Raw genomic sequence first — 25402 nt, 5'->3', positions numbered from 1 at the left:
AAGGTTAGATACTCTAGTACTTACAGGGTTAGATACTCTGGTCCTCACAAGTTTATACACTCTTTTTCTGACAAGTTTAGATACTTTAGTCCTTACAAGGTTAGATACTCTAGTCCTTACAAGGTTAGATACTCTAGTCCTTACAAGGTTAGATACTCTAGTCCTTACAAGGTTAGATACTCTAGTCCTTACAAGGTTACATACTCTTGTCCTCACAAGTTTAGATACGCTGGTCTTGACAAGGTTAGATACACTAGTCCTGATACATTCAGGTACTCTGGCCCTGACAAAGTTAGATACTCTGGTCCTCACAAGTTTAGATACTCTGGTCCTGACAAGTTTAGTTGCTCTGGTCCTCACAAGGTTAGATACTCGGGTCCTGACAAGTTCAGATACTCTGGTCCTCACAAGTTTAGATACTCGGGTCCTGACAAGTTCAGATACTCTGGTCCTCACAAGTTTAGATACTCTTGTTCTGACAAGGTTAGATACTTTGGTCCTTAGAAGTTTAGATACTCTGGTCCGCACAAGTTTAGATTCTCTGGTCTTGACAAGGTTGGATACTCTAGTCCTGACAATATTAGATAGTCTGGTTCTGACAAGTTTAGGTCCTCTGGTCCTCACAAGTTTAGATACTCTGGTCCTGTCAAAGTGATCATAGAAATTTGGTAATTTCCAACCAAAATTCTAGAACACAAATACAACGTTAAAACAACATGCTTTATGATGACTTTTAATCAATGTGGGGTTCTGACGTTGATTTGACCGTTGAATTTTGGTCATTTCCCAACCAACAACATGGATCCAACGTTGTCTCAATTTACAAATACAACTACTTTGCGAAGTTGTTTAGCACTTGTACGTATAATCAACGTTGTGTCAACGTCTTGTGCCTGTTAGGAAACCAGCGCCGGTATCGAACATCACTCGTTTCAGTGTCGGATCATTTCGGCCACCGTACTTTTAAAAAAAAGACATTGTCGAGTTGTGGATTGATTGAAGGATTTATTAGAGGTTTGTGCAGGAAAGAGTTAGTTCAAGGTCAACAAAAAAATCTTAACATTTAAAAACGTACAAATAGATTTTGTAGTCACGTAAAATCACATAGAATCACATAACATCAAATAAACTTGCATAAAATTGTGTAAGTTTCCCAAATAATGATGTAAAATGACCCAAAATCTCGTAAAATTAGGTCAAATTATGTAAAATCACATTTGAAAAATAGCATCAAATCACATACATTTACCTAAAATCAAGTAAAATTATGTAAAGACACGTAAAATCACATCGAATCCCAAATAAGCAAATGAACTGAAGTTTCATGAATAATTATGTAAAATGACCCCAAATCTCGTCAAATTAGGTCAAATCGTGCAAAATCACATTTGAAAAATTACGTAATATCACATACATTTACCATAAAAATGATGTAAATGTACTGATAATTATGTAAAATGACCTATCCCGTAAAATTTGGTAAAATTGCATTTGAAAAATAACGTAAAATCACGTACATTAATCCAAAATTTAGTACAATTATGTAAAGTCACATAGAATCACATAAAATCATGTAAATGTACAAATAATTATGTAAAATGACCCATCATGTAAAAGTTAGTAATATCGCATTTGAAAAATAACATCAAATCACGTACATTTACCTAAAATTTAGTACAATTTTGTACTCATGTAAAATCACATTGAATCACATAACATAAAAAAAACTTGCATAAAATCATGTAAATGTACAAATAGTTATGTAAAATGACCTGTCACCTAAAATTTGGTAAAATCGCATTTGAAAAATAACGTAAAATCACTTACATTTACCTGAAATTTAGTACAATTATGTAGTCACGTAAAATCACATAGAATCACAAAAAAGTTAATATATTTGCATAAAATTGTGTAAGTTTCCCGAATAATTATGTAAAATGACCCAAAATCTTGTAAAATTAGGTCAAATCGGGTAAAAACACATTTGAAAAATAGCGTAAAATCACATATATTTACCTAAAATCAAGTAAAATTATGTAAAGTCAAGTAAAAATCACATAGAATCGCATGACATCAAATAAACTTCCATAAAAATTATGTAAATGTACAATAATTATGTAAAACGACATATCACGTAAAATTTGGTAAAATCGCATTTGAAAAATTACGTAAAATCACGTACATTTATCTAAAATTTTGTACAATTATGTAAAGTCACATAGAATCACATAACATCAAATAAACATGCATAAAATCATGTAAATGTACAAATAATTATGTAAAATGACCTATCATGTAAAAGTTAGTAATATCGCATTTGAAAAATAACATAAAATCACGTACATTTACCTAAAATTTAGTAAAATGTTGTACTCATGTAAAATCACATTGAATCAAATAACATCAAAAAAACTGGCATAAAATCATGTAAATGTACAAATAGTTATGTAAAATGACCTGTCACCTAAAATTTGGTAAAATCGCATTTGAAAAATACCGTAAAATCACGTACATTTACCTGAAATTTAGTACAATTATGTAGTCACGTAAAATCACATAGAATAAAAAAAAAAGCAAATACATTTGCAGAAAATTGTGTAAGTTTCCCGAATAATTATGTAAAATGACCCAAAATCTCGTAAAATTAGGTCAAATCAGGTAAAAACACATTTGAAAAATAGCCTAAAATCACATGCATTTACCTAAAATCAAGTAAAATTATTTAAAAATCACATAGAATTACATAACATCAAATAAACATGCATAAAATCATGTAAATGTACAAATAACTATGTAAAATGACCCATCATGTAAAAGTTAGTAATATCGCATTTGAAAAATAACATAAAATCACATACATTTACCTAAAATTTAGTAAAATGTTGTACTCATGTAAAATCACATTGAATCACATAAAATCAAAAAAACTGGCATAAAATCATGTAAATGTACAAATAGTTATGTAAAATGACCTGTCACCTAAAATTGGGTAAAATCACATTTGAAAAATACCGTAAAATCACGTACATTTACCTGAAATTTAGTACAATTATGTAGTCACGTAAAATCACATAGAATTAAAAAAAAAGCAAATCAATTTGCAGAAAATTGTGTAAGTTTCCCGAATAATTATGTAAAATGACCCAAAATCTTGTAAAATTAGGTCAAATCAGGTAAAAACATAGTAGTCACGTAAAATCACATAGAATCACAAAAAAGCTAACACATTTGCATAAAATTGTGTAAGTTTCCCGAATAATTATGTAAAATGACCCAAAATCTCGTAAAATTAGGTCAAATCGGCTAAAAATACATTTGAAAAACAGCGTAAAATTGCATACATTTACCTAAAATCAAGTAAAATTATGTAAAAATCACATAACATCAAATAAACATGCATAAAATCATGTAAAAAGTACAAATAATTATGTAAAATGACCCAGTAATAGGTTGATTGGCAACACTAAATGGTCCCTAGTGTGTGAATGTGAGTGTGAATGTTGTCTGTCTATCTGTGTTGGCCCTGCGATGAGGTGGCGACTTGTCCAGGGTGTACCCTGCCTTCCGCCCGATTGTAGCTGAGATAGGCACCAGCGCCCCCCGCGACCCCGAAAGGGAATAAGCGGTAGAAAATGGATGGATGGATGGACCCAGTAATATCGTATTTGAAAAATAACGTAAAATCACATACATTTACCTAAAATTTAGTACAATTATGTTGTAGTCATGTAAAAAGACAAAAAAAGACTATATATATATATATATATATATATATATATATATATATATATATATATATATATATATATATATATATATATATATATTAAATAAATAAATAAATAAATATAACAAAATAAAATCTAGCATAACTAATAGTATAAAAAGTGAAATATAAATGACTTCAATAAAAATAATTAATAACAGGTAAAAGCCAAATCGAAAAGGTGGGTCTTAAGCCGTTGTTTTTCCGTCTGGGGAGGGGGGAGGGGGTGGGAGGGGGGAGGCGCCGTACGTGCGCTGCCAGGTTTGTCCACGAACCCACGCGCGGCGCTCGGTTCTCATCACGTCGATCAGACGCGGCGAGTGCGCGCCAGCAGAGCCCGGAGAAGGCGCTTTGATCTCCGGCGCACCCTCGCTCCGAAGAGCGCGGCCCCGGCGGACCTCAGCGGGGGTTCCAGGCAGGGAAAAAGAAGAAATAATAATAATAATTTAAAAAAAAAACAAGCAGATTGAAGCAGGAAGGAGAGAGAGAGAGAGAGAGAGAGAGGAGCCTCCTCATGCTGGGCGGGGACTGTGCACCTTTTGGCGGCAGATGATGAAGATGAAGCCCTGCAGCGGGTCCTGATGATGCCGCCTCCTCGGGTGCTCTCCTCCGGACCCTCGTCGCCTTGGATTCTGCTCTTCCCCAGTCTGGATTATAGATGACTTCTGTGGACATTCTTGGCGGCTTCCATCGGCGCGGCGGAGGAGGAGGAGGACGAGGAGGAGGAGGAGGAGGAGGAAGAGGAGGAGGTGAAGACATTTAATTGATTGACACTCTTGTGTTTTCCTAGCGCAATCACGCCCAAAATCAGCCAGCGCCGCCTCGGTGAGGAGGGAGCGGAAGGGGAGGAGGAAGAGGAGGGGGGGGGGGGGGGGGGGGGTGTAAAGGGGGGGGGGGGGGGGGGATGCCGCACCGTCCATCATCAAATATCAACAAATGTCACCAGGATTTTGGGGAAGCCCCCCCTCGCTGGGCGACCCTAGACCCCGGGCGAGCTCGGCCGCCTCCGACATTGCGCACATCGATGAATTATTAAAGATTCCTCTCTTATCTTTTTTTTTTTTTTGCTATTTTTGGTTCGGGCGGAGGGGGTGGCGGGGGGGGGGTCTAACGGGTCTCGGCGCGTCGGGGGGGAGAAAGCCAACTGCGGATGCGGTAGGCTGCGGAGGAGGAGGAGAGGGGGAGTGGGGGCTACAACGGTCTGGTCTCCATCTCGCACGCAGCCGTCTTCGAATGGAGTTCGGGTTTTGTGGGGACCGGGCCGCGGAATCGCGTCGAGTCCGCCCGCCCTCGCCCGGTGGAGGGATCTTCCCTAGCGGGGGAGCGCCACTGATGGGGAGGGGGCTAGTGGAGGTGTCACTTTGAGCTGCCAACCCCCCACCCCCCCACCCCCCGCCCCGGCTCCTTCCTAACCTCTGGCGTTTGGTGTGTGCAGAATGGCGCGCTTTGGAGATGAGCAGCCCAACAGGTATGGAGGCGGCGGCGGCGGCGGCGGAGCAGGCGGTGGCGGCGGCGGACAGGGGGGCGCCGGCCGCGGAGGCAGCCGCCAAGGGGGCCCCCCGGGAGCGCAGCGGATGTACAAGCAGTCCATGGCTCAGAGGGCCCGGACCATGGCCCTGTACAACCCCATCCCCGTGCGGCAGAGCTGCCTGACCGTCAACCGCTCGCTCTTCCTCTTCAGCGAGGACAACCTGGTGAGGAAGTACGCCAAGAAGATCACCGAATGGCCATATCCTTTCCCCGCCAAAAAAAAAAAAATGGCCAAAGTTGTGTTGCTATGGTGACGTGTTGTTGTTGCCGCTGAGATTGTGTGTGTGTGTGTGTGTGTGTGTGTGTGTGTGGTTGCTCCCAAAGACCTCGGGCGGAGTTGACCATGTTGGAATGAAAGATGCTGATGATAGTATGGTTGCCATGACGCCAGCATGCAGCATCCAGCTTGTCGTTGCCAAGCAGGACCAGTGGTTGTCATTTATTTCCTGTCACGACCCCCCCAGGGGATAGAATTTGTTTCACGCCCCCCCTCCTAAAGTTAGTATTTTCTTTTTTTATATGTATGTGTCGGGATAGTTCTTGACTAACGCTAAAGATTGCAATAATGCGTCACACGCCCCCTTTTACCCCCGAAACCTAACAGGCCCCCCTGAGCACTACATTAAACGGGCTGTTTGGAAAAGCATGAAATCATGTAAAATCACGTAAAATCGCATAAAATCACGTGCATTTACCAAAGAATGAAGTACATTTATGTGAAGTCACGTAAAATCACTTAAAAGCAAATAGACTCGCATAAAATTGTGTAAGTTTCCCAAATAATTATGTAAAATGACCCCAAATCTCGTAAATTTAGGTCAAATCACGTAAAACCACATTTGAATTATGACATAAAATCACATACATTTACATAAAATCAAGTAAAATTATGTAAAGTCACAGAATATCACATATAATCACATAAAAGCAGATAAACGTGCTTAAAATTGTGTAAATTTCCCAAATAATTATGTAAAATGACCCAAAACCTCACAAAATTATGTCAAATCACGTAAAATCACATCTGAAAAATAACATAAAGTCACATACATTTACATAAAATCAAGCACAATTATTTAAAATCACATAGAATCACATAAAAGCAAATAAACTTGCATAAAATCCTGTAAATTTCCCAAATAATTATGTAAAATGACCCAAAATCTCATAAAATTAGGTCAAATCACGTAAAATCACATTTGAAAAATAACATAAAATCACATACATTTACCTAAAATCAAGCACAATCATGTAAAGTCACGTAAAATCACATAGAATCACATAAAAGCAAATAAACTTGCATAAAATCCTGTTAATTTCCCAAATAATTATGTAAAGTGACCCAAAATCTCGTAAAATTAGGTCAAATCACGTAAAAAAACATTTGAAAAATAATGTAAAATCACATACATTTACCTAAAATCAAGTAAAATTAAGTAAAGTCACAGAATATCACATATAATCACATAAAAGCAAATAAACTTGCTTAAAATTGTGTAAATTTCCCAAATAATTATGTAAAATGACACAAAACCTCACAAAAGTATGTCAAATCACGTAAAATCACATCTAAAAAATAACATAAAGTCACATACATTTACATAAAATCAAGCACAATTATTTAAAATCACATAGAATCACATAAAAGCAAATAAACTTGCATAAAATCCTGTAAATTTCCCAAATAATTATGTAAAATGACCCAAAATCTCATAAAATTAGGTCAAATCACGTAAAATCACATTTGAAAAATAACATTAAATCACATACATTTACCTAAAATCAAGCACAATTATGTAAAATCACATAGAATCACATAAAAGCAAATAAACTTGCATAAAATCCTGTAAATTTCCCAAATAATTATGTAAAATGACCCAAAATGTCGTAAAATTAGGTCAAATCACGTAAAATCACATTTGAATTATAACATAAAATCACATACATTTACCTAAAATCAAGTAAAATTATTAAAGTCACAGAATATCACATATAATCGCATAACATCAAATAAACTTCCTTAAAATTGTGTAAATTTCCCAAATGATTCTGTAAAATGACCCGAAACCTCACAAAATTATGTCAAATCATGTAAAATCACATCTGAGCAATAACATAAAATCACATACATTTACATAAAATCAAGTACAATTATGTAAAGTCACGTAAAATCACATAGAATCACATAAAAGCAAATAAACTTGCATAAAATTGTGTAAGATTCCCAAATAATTACGTAGAATGACCCAAAATCTCGTAAAATTAGGTCAAATCACGTAAAATCACATTTGAAAAATAACGTAAAATCACATACATTTACCTAAAATCAAGCACAATCATGTAAAGTCACGTAAAATCACATAGAATCACATAAAAGCAAATAAACTTGCATAAAATCCTGTTAATTTCCCAAATAATTATGTAAAGTGACCCAAAATCTCGTAAAATTAGGTCAAATCACGTAAAAAAACATTTGAAAAATAATGTAAAATCACATACATTTACCTAAAATCAAGTAAAATTAAGTAAAGTCACAGAATATCACATATAATCACATAAAAGCAAATAAACTTGCTTAAAATTGTGTAAATTTCCCAAATAATTATGTAAAATGACACAAAACCTCACAAAATTATGTCAAATCACGTAAAATCACATCTAAAAAATAACATAAAGTCACATACATTTACATAAAATCAAGCACAATTATTTAAAATCACATAGAATCACATAAAAGCAAATAAACTTGCATAAAATCCTGTAAATTTCCCAAATAATTATGTAAAATGACCCAAAATGTCGTAAAATTAGGTCAAATCACGTCAAATCACATTTGAATTATAACATAAAATCACATACATTTACCTAAAATCAAGTAAAATTATTAAAGTCACAGAATATCACATATAATTGCATAACATCAAATAAACTTCCTTAAAATTGTGTACATTTCCCAAATGATTCTGTAAAATGACCCGAAACCTCACAAAATTATGTCAAATCATGTAAAATCACATCTGAGCAATAACATAAAATCACATACATTTACATAAAATCAAGTACAATTATGTAAAGTCACGTAAAATCACATAGAATCACATAAAAGCAAATAAACTTGCATACAATTGTGTAAGATTCCCAAATAATTACGTAGAATGACCCAAAATCTCGTAAAATTAGGTCAAATCACGTAAAATCACATTTGAAAAATAACGTAAAATCACGTGTATTTACTTAAAACTTAGTACAATTATGTTGTCACGTAAAACCATATAGAATCAGAAAAAAAGCAAATGAACGTGCATAAAATTGTGTAAGTTTCCCAAATAATTACATAAAATGACCCAAAATCTCGTAAATTTAGGTCAAATCACGTAAAATCACATTTGAATTATGACATAAAATCACATACATTTACTTAAAATCAAGTAAATTTATGTAAAGTCACAGAATATCACATATAATCACATAAAAGCAAATAAAATTGCTTAAAATTGTGTAAATTTCCCAAATAATTATGTAAAGTGACCCAAAATCTTGTAAAATTAGGTCAAATCACGTACAAAAACATTTGAAAAATAACGTAAAATCACGTGTATTTACTTAAAATTTAGTACAATTAGGTCGTCACATAAAATCATATAGAATCAGAAAAAAAGCAAATAAACTTGCATAAAATTGTGTCAGTTTCCCAAATAATTACGAAAAATGACCCAAAATCTCGTAAATTTAGGTCAAATCACGTAAAATCACATTTGAATTATGACATAAAATCACATACATTTACTTAAAATCAAGTAAATTTATGTAAAGTCACAGAATATCACATATAATCACATAAAAGCAAATAAAATTGCTTAAAATTGTGTAAATTTCCCAAATAATTATGTAGAATGACCCGAAACCTCACAAAATTATGTCAAATCACATAAAGTCACATCTGAAAAATAACATAAAATCACATGCATTTACATAAAATCAAGTACAATTGTGTAAAGTCACGTAAAATCACATAAAAGCAAATAAACTTGCATAAAATCCTGTAAATTTCCCAAATAATTATGTAAAATGACCCAAAATGTCGTAAAATTAGGTCAAATCACGTAAAATCACATTTGAATTATAACATAAAATCACATACATTTACCTAAAATCAAGTAAAATTATTAAAGTCACAGAATATCACATATAATCACATAACATCAAATAAACTTCCTTAAAATTGTGTAAATTTCCCAAATGATTCTGTAAAATGACCCGAAACCTCACAAAATTATGTCAAATCATGTAAAATCACATCTGAGAAATAACATAAAATCACATACATTTACATAAAATCAAGCACAATTATTTAAAATCACATAGAATCACATAAAAGCAAATAAACTTGCATAAAATCCTGTAAATTTCCCAAATAATTATGTAAAATGACGCAAAACCTCACAAAATTATGTCAAATCACGTCAAATCACATTTGAAAAATAACATAAAATCACATACATTTACCTAAAATCAAGCACAATCATGTAAAGTCACGTAAAATCACATAGAATCACATAAAAGCAAATAAACTTGCATAAAATCCTGTAAATTTCCCAAATAATTATGTAAAGTGACCCAAAATCTCGTAAAATTTGGTCAAATCACGTAAAAAAACATTTGAAAAATAATGTAAAATCACATACATTTACCTAAAATCAAGTAAAATTATGTAAAGTCACAGAATATCACATATAATCACATAAAAGCAAATAAACTTGCTTAAAATTGTGTAAATTTCCCAAATAATTATGTAAAATGACCCAAAACCTCACAAAATTATGTCAAATCACGTAAAATCACATCTGAAAAATAACATAAAATCACATACATTTACATAAAATCAAGTACAATTATGTAAAGTCGCGTAAAATCACTTAGAATAACATAAAAGCAAATAAACTTGCATAAAATCCTGTAAATTTCCCAAATAATTATGTAAAGTGACCCAAAATCTCGTGAAATTAGGTCAAATCACGTAAAAAACATTTGAAAAAAACATTAAATCACGTGTATTTACTTAAAACTTAGTACAATTATGTTGTCACGTAAAACCATATAGAATCAGAAAAAAAGCAAATGAACTTGCATAAAATTGTGTAAGTTTCCCAAATAATTACATAAAATGACCCAAAATCTCATAAAATTAGATCAAATCACGTAAAATCACATTTGAATTATAACATAAAATCACATACATTTACCTAAAATCAAGTAAATTTATGTAAAGTCACAGAATATCACATATAATCACATAAAATCAAATAAACTTCCTTAAAATTGTGTAAGTTTCCCAAATTAGGTCAAATCACGTAAAAAACATTTGAAAAAAACGTTAAATCACGTGTATTTACTTAAAACTTAGTACAATTATGTTGTCACGTAAAACCATATAGAATCAGAAAAAAAGCAAATGAACTTGCATAAAATTGTGTAAGTTTCCCAAATAATTACATAAAATGACCCAAAAATTAGCTCAAATCACGTAAAAAAAACATCTGAAAAATAACATAAAATCACATACATTTACCTAAAATCAAGTACAATTATGTAAAGTCACGTAAAATCACTTAGAATCACATAAAAGCAAATAAACTTGCATAACATCCTGTAAATTTCCCAAATAATTATGTAAAGTGACTCAAAATCTTGTAAAACTAGGTCAAATCACGTAAAAAAACATTTGAAAAATAATGTAAAATCACGTACATTTACCTAAAATCAAGTAAAATTATGTAAAGTCACAGAATATCACATATAATCACATAACATCAAATAAACTTCCTTAAAATTGTGTAAATTTCCCAAATAATTATGTAAAATGACCCAAAACCTCACAAAATTATGTTAAATCACGTAAAATCACATCTGAAAAATACCATAAAACCACATGCATTTACCTAAAATCAAGTACAATTATGTAAAGTCACGTAAAATCACTTAGAATCACATAAAAGCAAATAAACTTATGTAAAGTGACTCAAAATCTTGTAAAACTAGGTCAAATTACGTAAAAAAACATTTGAAAAATAATGTAAAATCATGTACAATTATGTAAAGTCACGTAAAATCACATAGAATCACATAAAAATAAGTAAACTTGCATTATATCGTGTATATTTCCCAAATAATTATGTAAAATGACCCAAAATCTTGTAAAATTGGGTCAAATCACTTAAAAAACATTTGAAAAATAATGTAAAATCACGTACATTTACCTAAAACCATGTACAATTATGTAAAGTCACGTAAAATCACATAGAATCACATAAAAATAAATAAACTTGCATAAAATCGTGTAAGTTTCCCAAATAATTATGTAAAAGGGCCCAAAATCTCGTAAAATTAGGTCAAATTACGTAAAATTGCATTTGAAAAATGACTTAAAGTTACGTACATTCACATAAAATCAAATACAATTATGTAAAGTCACATAAAATCACATAAAATAAAAAAAAAACTTGCATAAAATCTTTTAAATGTACAAATAATTATGTAAAATGACCTAGCACGTAAAATTTAGTAAAATCGCATTTGAAAAATAACGCAAAATCACGTACATTTACCTAAAATTTAGTACAATTATGTAGTCACGTAAAATCACTTATAATCAAATAAACTTGTATAAAATCCTGTACATGTACAAATAATTATGTAAAATAACTTAAAATCACGTAAAATTAGGCAAAATCATGTCAAATCCCATTTGTGAAATAACGTAAAAATCACGTAAATCTACGTAAAATTAAGTAGATTATAGAAATTATTAGAAAATCACATAAATATACGTAAAAATCACAAACAAGTACGTACATTTGTGTAAAATCAGGTCAAAATAATGAAAAAGTCACTTAAATGTATAGGAAAGCACGTACATCCACGTAAAATACTGTAAAATCAAGTAGATTTACATAAATATAGAGTATAATACAGAATATCCTTCTCGGTCAAACACACCAGCAGCAGCTTCTGCATATTTTCATGGATAAATGTTTGGATATTATCTTAACATCTTTGGCTGGTGTTATCGACTAATGATGGTGCAGATTGAGAGGAATAATTTCAAGGTAGAGTTGTTGGAATTGGTTGAAAATTATGCACTGTGAAAACTTTCCAGGGAAAGACAATAAATAGGGCTCAGGAAAAACAGAAATTCTGAGAATTCCTGGAATGTTATTGAACTTGGAAATGGTAGTATGATTGTCCACGGTGAGCGTAGAGTGTGGATGTTGGAATTGTTCGAATAGGTTGAGAAATGTGGGAGTTGTGCAAGTTAAGAAAATGATCCATTCATCTGCGCAAGTTTCAGACTCGCAATGCTAACGGGTATAATGCTAACACTTTTTATCTCTCGTGTGACACACCCGGAATTTACCCGCTCAGTTTAATCCTCCTTTCCGCCCGTAACCGCTAACACAGTTTAAATATCACAAAGGTGTGTGTTTTGGCAATGCTGAATTAATGGGGACATCGCTCTGTTTACACAGTCACCTGTAGGGGACTTCGGACGGTATGGGGACCAAAGAACAGGTCTCCTAAAGGGAAACCTTTTTAAATGATAGTCGCATCAATTCATTTTTTTAAATGGTCCTCAGTAGTCACGTACAAATCCTGCGTGAATTATGCAGTTATTTAAATTTGGTCCCCATGAACAATATTAAGTATTTTTTCACAGGGTCCCCAGTAAGTCTGAACAGCACATTACTTCATCAATCCAGAGATTTAAAGACGTGTATGAGCTAACTGGGCAGTGGCCATTTTACCTCATTTTTTTTAATGCCTCCACAACCTGTAGAAATGGTGGTCCCCACAAGTTCTGAACAACAACTTGGTCCCCATTCCAAATGATAACCTGCATGTGTGTGTGTGTGTGTGTGTGTGTGCGTGTGTGTGTGCACGTGCTGGCGACACATCCCTTTGCTTGTAAAAACCTGGCGCAGACTTGATGAAACGGGAGATGATGCTGATGAGGATCGTGCTGGTTGCCATGACAGCAGCGGTCATACTCGTGATGATGCCAGCTTGCGTTTTTTTTCAATGCCGCATTTAGCTTCAAATGGTGTGTGCGTGTGTGTGTGTGTGTGTGTGTGTGTGTGTGTGTGTGTGTGTGTGTGTGTGTGTGTGTGTGGGAAGTCAACTTGAAGTGTTTGCCAGTGGACATTCCTAAGCTGCTTCCATTACTCATCATGCTCTGCTGTCTGGTAGTTAAACGGCCTAAAATCACATAAAATTGTGTAAAATTACACTAAATCACGTCAGGTCACGAAATTGTAAAATTGCGTAATTCACGTAAAATGAGGTCAAATCATGTTAAATCACATAATTATCTGTAAAATTGCATAAAATTGCGTACAATTATGTAAAATAAGGTAAAATGATAAAATAATCACATGGACTAATCATGAACAATTACGTGAAAATCACGTAAAATGACGTACAGTTACATAAAATGTCGTAAAATTACATAAAAATCATGTAACATCACAAGGAATTTGTAAAATTACGTAATTCACGTAAATGAGGGAAAATCACGTAAAATCACATAAATATTTGTAAAATTGCATAAAATCACATCAAATTATGTAAAATCAGGTAAAACTATCAAATAATCACATAGACTAATCATGAACAATTCTGTGAAAATCCCGTAAAATTACATAAAATGTCGTAAAATTACCTAAAATCACGTAATGTCAGAATTTTCTTTTTAATTACGTAATTCATGTATAATGAGGTCAAATCACATCAAATCCATAAAATTATCAAATAATCACATAGACTAATCATGAACAATTTCGTGAAAATCACGTAAAATTACATACAGTTACATAAAATGTCGTAAAATTACATAAAAATCATGTAACATCACAAGGAATTTGTAAAATTACGTAATTCACGTAAAATGAGGTCAAATCACGTAAAACCACATAAATATCCTTAAAATTGCATAAAATCACATAAAATTATGTAAAATCAGGTAAAACTATAAAGTAATCACATAGACTAATCATGAACAATTATGTGAAAATCCCGTAAAATTACATAAAATGTCGTAAAATTACCCAAAATCACGTAATGTCAGAATTTTTATTTAAATTACGTAATTCACATAAAATTACGTCAAATCACGTCAAATCCATAAAATTGTCAAATAATCACATAGACTAATCATGAACAATTACGTGAAAATCACATAAAATTTCATATAGCCAAATAACATTACACACAGTTACATAAAGTCACATAAAATTACAAAAAAATCACATAAAGTCACCAAAAATATGTGAAATTATGTAATTTTTTGTAAGATTAGGTCAAATCATGTCAAATCGTTAAATTACGCAAAATTCACGTAAAATTATGTAAAATATCACACAATTACATAAAATCACATATAATCAAATACAATCACGTACAATTACATAAAACCACATAAAATTACGCACAGTTACATAACATTACGTAAAATTACATGAAAGCACTTAAAGACACCAAAAATATGTGAAAGTACGTACATTTCTGTAAGATTAGGTCAAATCACGTAAATTCATTAAATTACGCAAAATCACGTAAAACTATGTAAAATCTCACAAAATCCCGAAAAACCACATAATAATTTTGAATAAAATCATGTGCAATTACATAAAACCATGTAAAACTACTCACAGTTACATAAAATCACGTAAAATGACATCAAACTTTTTATTTATTTATTTATTTTTTCCTTTTTCTATCACCCTCTCCCTAGCGTTTACCTGTTTCTCACGTTTTTTTTTTAAAGAGAATGTTGGCAGATCCGTTCATCCTCCCAGTCATGTTTGTCAGATCTTGAATGGGATTCTGCTGAAAATTTGTATTTTCCCTCGAGGATTAATAAAGTAATTCTGATTCTAATTCTGAAAATCACAAAAGATATGTCAAATTGCCAAAATTTCCATAAAATGATGTAAAATCACATACAATTAAATAAAATCACATAAAGTGACATACAGTTACAAAAAATGTCATAAAATTGACATAAAATCACGTTAAGTCACAAAAAATATGTAAAATTAAGTAAAGTCATTTAAAATCATTAAATTACGCAAAATGACGTAAAATTATCCAAAATCTCACACAATGACGTAAAACCAAATAAAATGACGTAAAATAACATACAATCATATACAATTACGTAAAATTACCTAAAATCATGTAAAATTACATAAAATCATATTAAGTCACAAAAAATATGTAAAATTGCCTAAATTCCCGTAAAATTAGGTAAAATATCATAAAATCACAAAAATATATAAAATCACATAAAATGATGTACACTGTACAATAATGTTCACTGTATGCCTAGCTATTGTGTGCTTAGCTGTTGTGTAGCTGCTCGCTCCTATTTTTTTTTTTTTTTTTTGCTGTTGTTTTTCTGTAGTTTTTACGTATTTTTAGAATATGCCGCCGGTCAATAAACAACAAGCTGCGAGTGGCAAAAGGCCTTTGGGCTGCTCTTTGGACACACCTGCTGTAATAACTGACTCGCTGGTGTGTGTGTGTGTGTTCGTGCGTGCGTGTGTGTGTGTGTGCGTGTGTTCGTGTGTGTGTGTGTCCGTCCGCGCTAGTTGTAGCCAGCAGAGCTGAGTGCTGATGTCAGCACGATGAAGGCTTAAGGCTGAGAGGGAGGAAATGAGTGTGTGCTGCTTTCTAATTACTACTGACCATATAAGGACATCCTGTGTGCATCCTGCAGGACAGCAGCGGAAAAAGGAGAGAGAGAAAAAAAAAAAGAACAATCCTTGGCGGTCATGATGTAGCCTCGGAAAGGAAAAGAGCTGATATCTTCATGCAAGTTGATGTTCCAGGAACTGATGGCTAAGTGCGTTTTGCACACCTGAGAGTTAGCCAGGAGGAACATTTTTTATCTCCGGCTTGATGAATGAATGAATTCGCAATGTTTGATTTTATTCTCATTATTTCTTTCTTTCTGGAATGTTCCTCCATGTTTCTGTCCATGTTGGCGCAATCGGAATAAGACAAGACAAAAAAATATATATATATGTATATATATATATATATAATATAGATTTCATATTATTTCTATTTTGCTGCATGTCAAACTATTCCGCACAAAATACAGTCGTTTACCAATGATTGTTGTAGTTGTCAACTAAGGATTGTTGTCGTTTTCTACCAATGATTGTTGTAGTTGTCAACTAAGGATTGTTGTCGTTTTCTACCAATGATTGTTGTAGTTGTGAACTAAGGATTGTTGTCGTTTTCTACCAATGATTGTTGTAGTTGTCAACTAAGGATTGTTGTAGTCTTCTACCAATGATTGTTGTAGTCTTCTACAAATTGTTGTTGTAGTCTTCTACCATTGATTGTTGTAGTCTTCTACAAATGATTGTTATCGTCTTCTTCCAATGATTGTTGTAGTTTTCTGCCAATAATTGTTTTAGTCTTCTACCAATGATTGTTGTAGTCGACTGCCAATAATTGGTGTAGTCTTCTACCAATTATTGTAGTAGTCTTTTAACAGTGATTGTTGTAGTTTTCTACCAATGATGGTTGTAGTTTTCTACCAATGATTGTTGTAGTCTTCTTCCAGTGATTGTTTTAGTATTCTACCAGGGATTGTTGTAGTCTTCTACCAATGATTGTTGTGGTTTTCTACCAATAATTGTTGTAGTCTTCTACAAATGATTTTTGTAGTCTTTTAACAGTTCTACCAATGATTGTTGTAGTCTTCTTCCAGTGATTGTTGTAGTCTTCTTCCAGTGATTGTTGTAGTCTTCTTCCAGTGATTGTTGTAGTCTTCTTCCAGTGATTGTTGTAGTTTTCTACCAATGATTGTTGTAGTCTTCTACCAATGATTGTTGTAGTCTTCTACCAATAATTGTTGCAGTCTTCTACAAATGATTGTTGTAGTCTTCTACCAATGATTGTTGTAGTCTTCTTCCAGTGATTGTTGTAGTCTTCTTCCAGTTATTGTTGTAGTTTTCTACCAGTGATTGCTGTATTTTTCTACCAATGATTGTTGTAATCTTCTACCAATGATTGTTGTAGTCTTCTGCCAGTGATTGTTGTAGTTTTCTACCAGTGATTGCTGTATTTTTCTACCAATGATTGTTGTAGTCTTCTACAAATGATTGTTATCGTCTTCTACCGATGATTGTTGTAGTTTTCTACCAATAATCGTCATAGTCTTGTACCAATGATTGTTGTAGTCTTCTACCAATGATTCTTGTGGTTGTCAACTTATGATTGTTGACGTTTTCTACCAATGATTGTTGTAGTCTTCTACCAATGATTGTTGTCGTTTTCTACCAATGATTGTTGTAGTCTTTTAACAGTGATTGTTGTAGTTTTCTACCAATGATTGTTGTAGTCTTTTAACAGTGATTGTTGTAGTTTTCTACCAATGATTGTTGTAGTCTTCTTCCAGTGATTGTTGTAGTTTTCTATCAGTGATTGCTGTAGTTTTCTACCAATAATTGTTGTAGTCTTCTACCAATGATTGTTGTGGTTTTCTACCAATAATTGTCTTAGTCTTCTACCAATAATTGTTTTAGTCTTCTACAAATGATTGTTGTAGTCTTCTACCAATGATTGTAGTAGTCTTTTAACAGTGATTTTTGTAGTTTTCTACCAATGATTGTTGTAGTCTTCTTCCAGTGATTGTTTTAGTCTTCTACCAGGATTGTTGTAGTCTTCTACCAATGATTGTTGTAGTCTTCTACCAATGATTGTTGTGGTTTTCTACCAATAATTGTCTTATTCTTCTACCAACAATTGTTGTAGTCTTCTACCAATAATTGTTGTAGTCTTCTACAAATGATTGTTGTAGTCTTCTACCAATAATTGTTGCAGTCTTCTACAAATGATTATTGTAGTCAACTACCAATGATTGTTGTAGTTCTCTACCAGTGATTGTTATAGTCTTCTACCAATTATTTTTGTAGTCTTTTACCAGTGATTGTTGTAGTTTTCTACCAAAGATTGTTATAGTTTTCTTCCAATGATTGTCGTAATTTTCTACCAATAATTGTCGTAGTTTTCTACTAAATATTGTTGCAGATTTTACCAAACATTGTTGTAGTTTTCTACCAGTGATTGTTGTAGTTTTCTACCAAAGATTGTTGTAGCTTTCAACCAATGATTGTTGACATTTTCTACCAAAGATTGTAGTAATTTTCTACCAATAATTGTTGTAGTTTTCTACTAAATATTGTTGAAGATTTTACCAAATATTGTTGTAGTTTTCTACTAGTGATTGTTGCAGTTTGCCTCCAGTGATTGTTGTGGTTTCCTACCAAAGAGTGTTGTTGTTTTTTTTTACCAGTGAATTTGGTAGTTTTCTCCCAACGATTGTTTCAGTTTTGTACTAATGGTTGTTGTATGAGACAAATTAACTTTTTATATGTGTCGCTAGTAGTCCTCTATCAATAATTATTGTAATTTGCTAACAATGACCGCTGTAGTTTGTTCTTTGTTTGCTACCAATGATTGTTGCAATCTGCTACCAATGGTCATTGTAGTTTGCTAAATAATGTTTTTGCAGTCTTCTACAAATGGTTGTTGCAGTTTGCTATCAATCATTATTGTAGTTTTTCCAGCAATGGTTGTTGTATTTTGCTGTCAGTGAGTGTTGTAGTTTGCTAACAATGGTTGTTGTAGTTTGCTAAAAATGATTGTTGTGGATCGCTAACAGTGATGGTTGTAGTTTGCAAAAACTTTTGCTACCAATGCTTGTTGTAGTGTTCTATCAATGGTGGCTCTACTTTGTTATCAATGATGGTTTGTAGTTTGATAATAATGGTGGTTGTAGTTTGCTAAAAAATTATAGTTGTAGTTTTCGAGCAACGATTGTTGCTGTTTTCAACCAATGGTTGTTGTAGTCACCTACCAATGATTGTTGTAGTTTTCGACCAATGACTGTTGTAGTCACCTACAATGATTGTTGTATATTAAAACAATTATTTCGTAGTTTTCTACCAATGATTGATCTAGTCTTCGACCAGTTATTTTTTTTTAAATGTTCTACCAATGATTGTTAAAGTTTTCTATTAACGATTGTTGTAGGTTTCCACCAAAATTCTTTTTATTTTTTTTCCAATCATTTTTGTAGTTTTTCTAAAAATGAGTGTTGTGGTTTTCTACCAAAGATTGTTGTAGTTCATTTAAACTAATAATTGTTGCAGTTTTTTTTTTTAACAATTATTGTTGTATTTTTCTACCAATGATTTTTGTTGTCTTCTACCAATATTTATTGTAGTAGTTTACCAATGATTGTCGTAGCCTTGTACCAATGATTGTTGTAGTTTTCTACCAATGATTGTTGTAGTTTCCGACCAATGATTGTTGTAGTTTCCGACCAATGATTGATGTAGTCTTCGACCAATTATTTTTTTAAATTTTCTACCAATGATTGTTGAAGTTTTCTATTAACGATTGTTGTAGGTTTCCACCAAAATTACTTTTATTTTTTTTCCAATAATTTTTGTAGTTTTCTAAAAATGATTGTTGTGGTTTTCTACCAAAGATTGTTGTAGTTCATTTGAACAAATAATTGTTTTTTTTTTTTTTTTTAACAATCATTGTTGTATTTTCTACCAATGATTTTTGTTGTCTTCTACCAATGATTGTTGTAGTCTTCTTCCAGTGATTGTTGTAGTTTTCTACCATTGTATGCTGTAGTTTTCTACCAGTGATTGTTGTAGTTTTCTACCAATGATTGTCGTAGTCTTCTACCAATGATTGTTGTAGTTTCCGACCAATGATTGTTGTAGTATTCCACCAATGATTGTTGGAGTTTTATGCCAAAGATTTTTGTAGTTTTCTCTGTCCAATAATTGTTGTGGTTTTCTTTAACCAATAATTGTTGTAGTTTTCTACCAATGATTGTTGCAGTTTTCCACCAATGATTGTTGTTGGTATCCACCAATGATTGTTGAAGATTTCTGCCAATGATAATTGTAGTTTTCTACCAATGTTTTTTGTAGTCTTCTACCAATATTTGTTGTAGTCTTCTACCAATGATTGTTGTAGTTTTCAACCAATGACTGTTGTAGTCTCCTACCAATGATTGTTGTAGTTTTCTACTAAATGTTGTTATAGTCTTTAACCAATGATTGTTGTAGTTTTTTAAATTTATTTTACCAACAATTGTTGTAGTCTTCTACCAATGATTGTTGTAGTTTTCTACCAATGAGTTTAGTTGTTTTAATTTTACCGATGTCTGTTGTAGTTTTCTACCAATGAGCTTAGTTGTTTTAATTTTACCGATGTCTGTTGTAGTTTTCTACCAAAGATCATTGGATTTTTCTACCAATGATTGTTGTAGTTTTCTAACAAATATAGTTGGAGTTTTCTACCAATGAATGTTGTAGTTTTCTACCAATGATTGTTGTAGTTTCCGACCAATGATTGTTGTAGTATTCCACCAATGATTGTTGGAGTTTTATACCAAAGATTGTTGTAGTTTTCTCTGTCCAACAATTGTTGTTGTTTTCTTTAACCAATAATTGTTGTAGTTTTCTACCAATGATTGTTGGTGGTATCTAGCAATGATTGTTGAAGATTTCTGCCAATAATTGTTGTAATTTTCTACCAATTGTTGTATTTTTCTACCAATGTTTTTTGTAGTCATCTACCAATATTTGTTGTAGTCTTCTACCAGTGATTGTTGTAGTCTTCTACCAATGATTGTTGCAGTCTTCTACTAAATGTTGTCATGTCTTCAACCAATGATTGTTGTAGTTTTTTTAAATTTATTTTACCAACAACTGTTGTAGTCTTCTACCAATGATTGTTGTAGTTTTCTACCAATGAGTTTAGTTGTTTTAATTTTACCGATGTCTGTTGTAGTTTTCTACCAAAGATCGTTGGATTTTTCTACCAATGATTGTTGTAGTTTTCTACCAAATATCGTTGGAGTTTTCTACCAATGAATGTTGTAGTTTTCTACCAATGATTGTTGAAGATTTCTGCCAATGATTGTTGTAGTTTTCTACCAATGTTTTTTGTAGTCTTCTACCAATATTTGTTGTAGTCTTCTACCAATGATTGTTGTAGTTTTCTACTAAATGTTGTTATAGTCTTCAACCAATGATTGTTGTAGTTTTTAAAATTTATTTTACCAACAATTGTTGTAGTCTTCTACAAATGATTGTTGTAGTATTCTACCAATGAGTTTAGTTGTTTTAATTTTACCGATGTCTGTTTTAGTTTTCTACCAAAGATCATTAGATATTTTTTTTTACCAATGATTGTTGTAGTTTTCTACCAAATATCGTTGGAGTTTTCTACCAATGAATGTTGTAGTTTTCTATCAATGATTGTTGTAGTTTCCGACCAATGATTGTTGTAGTATTCCACCAATGATTGTTGGAGTTTTATACCAAAGATTGTTGTAGTTTTCTCTGTCCAATAATTGTTGTGGTTTTCTTTAACCAATAATTGTTGTAGTTTTCTACCAATGATTGTTGTTGGTATCTAGCAATGATTGTTGAAGATTTCTGCCAATAATTGTTGTAATTTTCTACCAATTGTTGTATTTTTCTACCAATGTTTTTTGTAGTCATCTACCAATATTTGTTGTAGTCTTCTACCAATGATTGTTGCAGTCTTCTACTAAATGTTGTCATGTCTTCAACCAATGATTGTTGTAGTTTTTTTAAATTTATTTTACCAACGACTGTTGTAGTCTTCTACCAATGATTGTTGTAGTTTTCTACCAATGAGTGTAGTTGTTTTAATTTTACTGATGTCTGTTGTAGTTTTCAACCAAAGATCGTTGGATTTTTCTACCAATGATTGTTGTAGTTTTCTACCAAATATTGTTGGAGTTTTTCCTACCAATCAATGTTGTAGTTTTCTACCAATGATTATTGCAGTTTTATACCAAAGATTGTTGTAGTTTTCTTTGTCCAAAAATTGTTGTGATTTTCTTTAACCAATAATTGTTGCAGTTTTCTACCAATGAGTGTTGTAGTTTTCCACAAATGATTGTTGTTGGTATCTACCAATGATTGTTAAAGATTTCTGCCAATGATTGTTGTAGATTTTACCAATGTTTTTTGTAGTCTTCTACCAATATTTGTTGTAGTCTTCTACCAATGACTGTTGTAGTTTTCGACCAATGACTGTTGTAGTCTCCTACCAGTGATTGTTGTAGTTTTCTACTAAATGTTGTTATGTCTTCAACCAATGATTGTTGTAGTTTTTTAAAATTTATTTTACCGATTGTTGTAGTCTTCTACCAATGATAGCTGTTGTTTTCGACCAATGATTGTTGTAGTCTTCTACCAATGATTGTAGTAGTTTTCTACCAATGAGTTCAGTTGTTTTAATTTTACCGATGTCTGTTGTAGTTTTCTACCAAAGTTCGTTGGATTTTTCTACCAATGATTTTTGTAGTTTTCTACCAATGATTGTTGTAGTTTCTGACCAATGATTGTTGTAGTATTCCACAAATGATTGTTGGAGTTTTATACCAAAGATTGTTGTAGTTTTCTTTGTCCAATAATTGTTGTGGTTTTCTTTAACCAATAATCGTTGTAGTTTTCTACCAATGATTGTTGTTGGTATCTAGCAATGATTGTTGAAGATTTCTGCCAATAATTGTTGTAATTTTCTACCAATTGTTGTATTTTTCTACCAATGTTTTTTGTAGTCATCTACCAATATTTGTTGTAGTCTTCTACCAATGATTGTTGTAGTCTGCTACCAATGATTGTTGTAGTTTTCTACTAAATGTTGTTATGTCTTCAACCAATGATTGTTGTAGTTTTTTTTAATTTATTTTACCAACGACTGTTGTAGTCTTCTACCAATGATTGTTGTAGTTGTCTACAAATGAGTTTAGTTGTTTTAATTTTTCCGATGTCTGTTGTAGTTTTCTACCAAAGATCGTTGGATTTTTCTACCAATGATTGTTGTAGTTTTCTACCAAATATCATTGAAGTTTTCTACCAAATATCGTTGAAGTTTTCTACCAATGATTGTTGTAGTTTCCGACCAATGATTGTTGTAGTATTCCACCAACGATTGTTGTAGTATTCTACCAATGATTGTTGCAGTTTTATACCAAAGATTGTTGTAGTTTTCTTTGTCCAATAATTGTTGTGGTTTTCTTTAACCAATAATTGTTGTAGTTTTCTACCAATGATTGTTGTAGTTTTCCACCAATGATTGTTGTTGGTATCTAGCAATGATTGTTGAAGATTTCTGCCAATAATTGTTGTATTTTTCTACCAATGTTTTTTGTAGTCATCTATCAATATTTGTTGTAGCCTTCTACCAGTGATTGTTGTAGTCTTCTACCAATGATTGTTGTAGTTTTCGACCAATGATTGTTGTAGTTTTATACTATTTGTTGTTATAGTCTTCAACCAATCATTGTTGTAGTTTTTATTTTATTTTACCAACCATTGTTGTGGTCTTCTACCAATGATTGTTGTAGTTATCGACCAATGATTGTTGTAGTCTTCTACCAATGATTGTTTTAGTTTTCTACTAATGAGTTTAGTTGTTTTAACTTTACTGATGTCTGTTGTAGTTTTCTACCAAAGATAGTTGGATTTTTCTACCAATGATTTTTGTAGTTTTCTACCAAAAATCGTTGGAGTTTTCTACCAATGATTGGTGTAGTTTTCTACCAATGATTCTTGTAGTTTTCTACAAGTGATTGTTTTAGACTTTTGCCAATGATTGTTGTAATTTTCTACCAATCATTGCTGTAGTTTTACACCAGTGATGTTTAAAATTATTTGGTATCAGTGATGCTTGTAGTTTTACAGCAATGATCTTTGTAGTAGTTTGCTATCAATGATGCTTTTTTAACTTTTTCACCAATTGTTTTAATTTGCTATTAATGATGCCTGTAGTTTTACACAAATAATTGCTGTACTTTGCTATCAGTGATTTTTGAATTTTTATACCACTGATGGTTGTACTTTTACACTAATGATTGCTGTAGTTTGCCACCATTGTTGCTTGTTGTTTTACACCAATGATAGTTGCACTTTTACACCGATTGTTGTAGTTTTACACCAATGATGCTTGTAGTTTGCTATCAATGATGTTTGTAGTTTACACCAATGATTGCTGTCGTTTTACACCAATAATTACTGGAGTTTGCTATTGACGATTGTTGTGGTTTGCTTCAAATGATGCAGTGATTGTTTTAGTTTTACAACAATAATGCTTATAATTTTGCTGTCAATGATTGTTGTAGTTTGCTACAAAAAATGTTGTTGCAGTCTTCTACACGTGGTTGTTGCAGTTTGCTAACAATGATTATTGTAGTTTGCTAGCAATGAGTGTTGTATTTTGCTATCCATGATTGTTGTTGTTTACTAACAGTGACTATTGTAGTATGCTAACAATGTTGGTTGTAGTTTGCTTACAATGTTTGTTGTAGTTTTTTTTAACAAACAATGTTAGAGTTTGCTATCAATTATTGTTGTAGTTTGCTTACAATGCTTGTTGTAGTTTACCAACATTTATTGTTGTAGTTTGCTATAAAATATTTTTGTAATTTGATAAAATGTTTGTTGTAATTTGCTAACAATGTCTGTTGTTGTGTTCTCACAATTATTGTTTTAGTTTGTTAACAATGATTGTTGTAGTTTGCTAACAATGAGTGTAGTTTGCTAACAATGAATGTTATAGCTTGCTTACAATTGTTGTATTATCTACTGTTGTATTGTTATTTTAATTTTTGATGTAGTTTGTTATCAATAGTGTAGTTTGTTAACACCTATGATTGTAAATTGCTTCCATTGATTGTTGTAGTCTTCTATCAATGGTGGCGTTGTTATCAACGATGGTTGCAATTTGCTAACCATCGTTGTATTTTGCTAACAATGAGTGTTGTAGTTTGCTAACAAATATTGATGTAGTTTGCTTAAAATGATTGTTGTTGTTTGCTAACAATGGTAAATCTATGTAAAATCACTTAAACTCACAACAAAAATCATATGAAATCACATAAGACCGTGCATGTAAAATTGCGGTGACTCATACAATCACGTAAAATCACATAAAACACATGACACCACGTAAAATCACTTAAACTCA

General features: G+C 32.2%; 1 protein-coding gene across 9 annotated transcripts in view; it reads left to right on the top strand.

The window, feature by feature from the left end:
* Positions 1-5202: 5202 nt before the first annotated feature.
* Positions 5203-25402, top strand: part of cacna1ab (calcium channel, voltage-dependent, P/Q type, alpha 1A subunit, b) — a 252875-nt gene continuing 232675 nt past the window's right edge. For all 9 annotated transcript variants that reach the window (XM_061914721.1, XM_061914716.1, XM_061914731.1 and 6 more), the window contains exon 1: positions 5203-5495. In XM_061914721.1, the coding sequence (XP_061770705.1) occupies positions 5203-5495 (293 nt within the window). The remainder of the gene's footprint in view (positions 5496-25402) is intronic.

The sequence above is a fragment of the Nerophis ophidion genome, linkage group LG01 (genome assembly GCF_033978795.1).
Source record: "Nerophis ophidion isolate RoL-2023_Sa linkage group LG01, RoL_Noph_v1.0, whole genome shotgun sequence".
Classification (NCBI taxonomy): domain Eukaryota; kingdom Metazoa; phylum Chordata; class Actinopteri; order Syngnathiformes; family Syngnathidae; genus Nerophis; species Nerophis ophidion.
This window is presented reverse-complemented; position numbering and strand designations above follow the sequence as displayed.